Here is a 5,255-nt window from a genome sequence, read left to right as displayed (position 1 = left end):
ACAACAATGGTTAATAATTTAAGATGAATAATACAATTTATTTCAAGTATGGCACTTAAGAGTAATGAATTAGGATTTTTTTTATTAATTGTGATTAATATTATTATTTTTAAATAAGGTTTAAATTCGAGTACTTTTGAAGGAGGATGTTAAATGTAAGGGGACTCCATCGCCACACGTAGATGGAGTTGCTGAATTCCGTTCTCCATGAAGTTACCAATATTACCTGGTTGGACTTGGACCGGATGGGTTATATATTTGAATCATTTGGGCTAGTAATGTATGATAAATGTAGCAGCAAGCCTCGTATAATTGAGGGGCATCAATTATGCCATGGCATTTTCATATTTTATTCCTTAGTCAATTGCAGAAGTGGAGAACTGGAGAAGAACATAGTGATAAAAGATCAAAGATCGATAATGAATTGAAAGGTTCATTTTATATTTAATGGGGCACCAAATATGTTCCCTTCGTGTTTTCACATGTTGACTTACGTGAGTTCACCAACTACAGAAATTGGAAAACAAAATCAAAATTAGACTTGTAGAATTCCAATATGTAGTGTATAACTAATGTAATTCAAAGAATCTATAACAAAAAAATTGAATGGTGGTATCACCTTAAGGTATATGATACAATTTAGAAGGTTTAAGATTGCTAGTAACATTGAAATACTTCAATGTCTGAATCCACTTCTCTTGGTTCTTCAATAGATGAACCGCAATTGTATCTGGCCAAAGCTCATGTGTGCATTTTGTAGGTGGCTCAGGAAAATTGTACATAGACCACTTGGCATTATACCTGTTCTTCGCACGATGACCTTCTCGGATCCAATCACCAAAAACTTTATCCTCTGGTCCTTCCATGTGATGTTTTGGTATCTCAGAATCTCTAATCCACTCTACAATATCCCATGTGATCATATATCCCATGCCAGACATATAATGCACGAAAGGGTCCATGCTAGAGCATGGAATAACATAACCATAGTACAAATCTTTTCTAGGTAATGGTTTTAGTGACTCCACTAAATTATCTAACCGAAAATATGTGTCATCATCTGTTTTCATAACATAATGATAGGGAGGATAAGGCGTATCTGTGTCATTCAATATTTCTGGCAAGCTTGAAAAGTAAGTGTAGGTTTTACCCTTGTTCATGTTCTCCTTGCAATCCAGGATGATAATATCATCATACCGCATTATCTCAAGAGCAACAAGTACCTTTTGATCTTCCTTGGTTAGATTGCAAAACACAAACTTCACGTCAACTTGTGCACCCACCGGAGATTGTGTGCCATATATGAGACGCAGAAAATGGCGTCGGTGGTATTGGTCAGGAAGCGTTAGGATGCCTATGAGTATGCGAATATCACTAGAGGTAGAAGAATTCAGAGCAAGAAAATTGGTAGAAGATAAATTAGAGGATTGAGATGGAATGTTGGCAAGAGCACATCTACCAAAGCTTAGCAGACTAACAAATCGAAATTCGTTGATGGAAGCCAAGACACATAAGAACAAGATGAAAAACAAAGAGGAGAGAATGAATCGGTGCCGGTATGGCCTTGAGGAACTCTTCATTGTTTTTTGTTCTTGAATTACTCACTTTGGTTGTTAATTTGATAGGTATGGTTTAAGGGTAGCTCAGAGTTATGTAGTGATGATATTAATAAATTCCAAATTTTCTGAGATACAACGTATAAATTGGCAATTTCGTGCTATTTAGACTACCATATTGACTTTTATTCCACTAAGGAAGGTATTGATCAAAGGGGGGAAATTGCATACTATTGGTATACCATTATGTCCTTGGATCTTGGTACAAACTATGCGTTTTCTTTTCATGCCATACGGTCAATGTCAAGTGGTTTAAAGTCTATTTCATACATTGGCTTCTTCTTAATTTTCCATGAATAAATGGCTTGTACTCTACGTTTGTACCTGTAAAAATAAAATACAAATATAAAATTTTAGTGAGGGATTTAGCCTAAAGTCGTTGGTCAACTTTTCGTAACTAGGTATCTTTGCATGAACATGTTCGGCTTCAAGACCTCTTCAACTGACGTACCGCTCACCACACTTGAATCCAAAGCAATGCCATTGACCCCAAGAATCATATAGTTTCGAGTGATCTGCAGGAAAGCACTACCGTAATTGATGGATATGAGCATCAGAAAGCTAGTTGTCAATGCCCTTTGATAAGTTCATTTTCTTCATCTGTAACCTACTAAGCAATGATTTAGCATAGCTAGTTGTTTGCCAGATTCTAATGCATTTACATCTTTATCAATTCTAACAGTGTTAACAGAGTGAAAAAAAAAATTACGTATGAGTGTTCTTAGTGGAGATAAACAGCGAGATCGTTTCAATAAATTTTACCCATTTTCGCTAACAATGATGCTACGTGTGTCGAAAGATGGAGCACCGATCCTTCAAACACATTTAAAATTGTCATGTAATGCTCATCTCAAAAAAAATATTTATGTTTTCTGAAAGGTAAAACCCTTAATTTCATTCGTGTGTTTGTGTCGAATGTTTGTTTTTAATGTTATGTTTTTAATTTGATCAGTTAATTGTTTTGTTCTTTTAATTTGTTTAATTAACCCTGGACTCTTTTTTCTAACATACAGTAAATTATTCAAATCATGGTAGTGTGCAGTAGTACGGGTCCGTGTTAGGTTGGTAAAGTATTGATTGTGTCTTTGTCAAAAATTGTTTCTATAACTAATTTGGACCGGTCTAATATTCAATTAGTTGATTTTAGGATTGTACATGTGTTTTATTATTTTATAACAAAAGCATTTTTAAGTTTTGTATACACATGTTATCATCCATTGTAATTTTTCTTGTTTAGCATTGAATAAATTTTTATAAATTATGATTTTATTTATATTTTTTATTATGTCATAACTCGATTTTGAATCCCCAAAAATCTCTTTTTAAAAAAAACAAATATTTCAGAAAAAATCTAAAAAAACTATATATATGTTGGGTAGACATTGATAATCTACAATAAATCAAGACATCACAAGGACATGCAATTTGAGGGCCTTACTAAAAGAAAATTGAAAAAAAACATTGAATTTAGTCTTGATTGCACAAATTGAGTTTGAGGATCAATATAGACAAGTTTGCTAAGTTTGGTAGTTATATTGCATTATTAATGGTGCAATTGAAGATAAATATTGAAGATTGAGGTGAAATTGCAAAAATTGGAAGAGAGAGGACCCAATTGAAAGAGTTGGAAAATTGGAATGGCTTAATTAATGAAATCAAAGGCCTAATTGCAAATAAAAATAAATATTAGGAGTCAAATTAAGTAAAATCAGAAGAATTAAAATTCTAGAGACTAAAATGAATAGTTTCTAAAATTAAGGGCTTAATTGACTTAATTAGGGGTGAAATTGAAAGAATTAAAAGTTTATAGGTTTAATTGAGGGCTAAAGTAAGAAATATGAGACCAAGGATCATTTTGTAAGGTGTGTGGAAATCTAGGGCTCAATTGAAGAAGGTTAGGGGTGAAATTTTAAGGATTTTCAAATTTAAGGTCTCAATTGCAAAGTTTTAAGAGTTTTAGGGACAAACTGAAAGGATACCATGATTTAGGTAAAACCCTAATTTTCCTTTTTGTGTGACCTATCATTTTAATTTTAACCATAAACCCTAAATGGCATGTCATTCATCCTCATCTTCCTCTTATAATAGCCTATATCCAAACTAAATCTTTATATTAGTTTTTTTGGCATATCTTCCCAACTCAGCCTCATCCTTAAAAGCAAAATACATTATCTTTCACTGCAAATTATTTATCTAACATTAAACATACCCCACCAAGCATTTATAATATTCATTTATTTATAATGATCCTAAAGCTGACTCTATTGAAATAATGGTTTTTTAAACAATAATTTTATCGTGCTATAAAAGGAGTAGCTTTAATATTGATAAACATGAAAATCAATTCATTTTAATTTTATGTAAAACTTAAAATAACCTAAGATAAATAAATAACTTTGTTAGTGAGAAAAAAACATGACTTGCATGAGATGATCGACTTTCCATTCTACAATAATATTTCCTGTATATCCATCTATTTCCAAACGGATTCCAGCTCCTCTACCCATATTAGATGAGCTTTGGTTGGTATATGAGATGTCTTTTTAAGTACCTCTAATGATCGATACCTAAATTAACAACATGTTCATGATCAACGACACCACTACTTGATAAAGCAAAATTACTCTTGTTAGACTTTGAACTTTTTCTTCTTTGAAACATGGTAACTAAAAGAAAACAATTAACAAAAATCAAAATGTTCATCAAGATAATAATTCCACTAATTCATAATAACATACACAAGTATTTTAATGAAATTTTGACAAATTTTTCCTTGCATAGAACCTACCTAAAATCTTGACCATCATTAATACACATCTAGTATGGCTTCCATAACAAAAAGAAAAAAGGATTGAAGATTACTCATCATTTTCTTCTTTTTTTCATGATTATAAGTTACACCCATTTCAATATACATTAATGTATCAAATACAACACATTTGCATCATGCATTAGACTTCATATAATATCCATGTTGGTACTTCAGATTTTAAATATGCTGAAGTGGTTAGTGAATTACAAGTATGCATAAATTAAAAATAAATTACTCAAGCTAATAAGTCAATCAAAATATATTTTAGAAGATTACTTGATTTCTTTGAAGTATTTATTTTTCACAAAGAGTATAAAGGAATTCTAAGTGTAAATGCAATTGGCCCTTATTAAAAATAAAAGAAAATAAATTCATCAAAATATTATTTGGCCTAACTTCAAAGTAAGGTTAGTGAGTCAAACCCTATTCATTTCCACAATCAAAGTAAATTTTATAATTAAAAAAATAAATTATTCTACACCTTAAATTATTCTAAAAAACCTCAATTCAAAAACAAAAAATAAAAAGCCTTAAATTTTTCTAAACCCTAAATTAAAAGGAATAACTAAACATAAGGTCATAAAGTCTAAAAACTCAATCTCCACCCCACCTATCATTTTATCACCTTCTCATAAAACCCATTAACTAAAAACTCTTCTCAAAATCCATAAAAATCAAAAAGATGTCACAATAACTATATCTTTTTCTTAGACCAACTACAAAAACAATAAAAAATAATCCAAAACAATAAAAACCAAAGAAAGTGTGAGCAAGATACTTATTAGAGAGGGATCGAGGGATCGAGAAATACTAAGCAACTAATATAT

At 31.1% G+C, this 5,255-nt stretch overlaps 1 protein-coding gene across 1 annotated transcript; it reads right to left on the bottom strand.

Moving 5' to 3' along the window:
• Positions 1 to 620: 620 nt before the first annotated feature.
• On the bottom strand, positions 621 to 1,580 carry LOC105113206 (probable beta-1,3-galactosyltransferase 16). The gene has a single exon (XM_011009283.1). It carries the CDS (start codon positions 1,578 to 1,580, stop codon positions 621 to 623), a length of 960 nt encoding a protein of 319 aa, XP_011007585.1.
• Between the last annotated feature and the right edge of the window lie 3,675 nt (positions 1,581 to 5,255).

Source organism: Populus euphratica, unplaced genomic scaffold, assembly GCF_000495115.2.
Source record: "Populus euphratica unplaced genomic scaffold, PopEup_1.0 scaffold396.1, whole genome shotgun sequence".
Classification (NCBI taxonomy): domain Eukaryota; kingdom Viridiplantae; phylum Streptophyta; class Magnoliopsida; order Malpighiales; family Salicaceae; genus Populus; species Populus euphratica.
The sequence above is the reverse complement of the archived record's forward strand: the minus strand, read 5'-3'. Positions and strand labels throughout refer to the sequence as shown.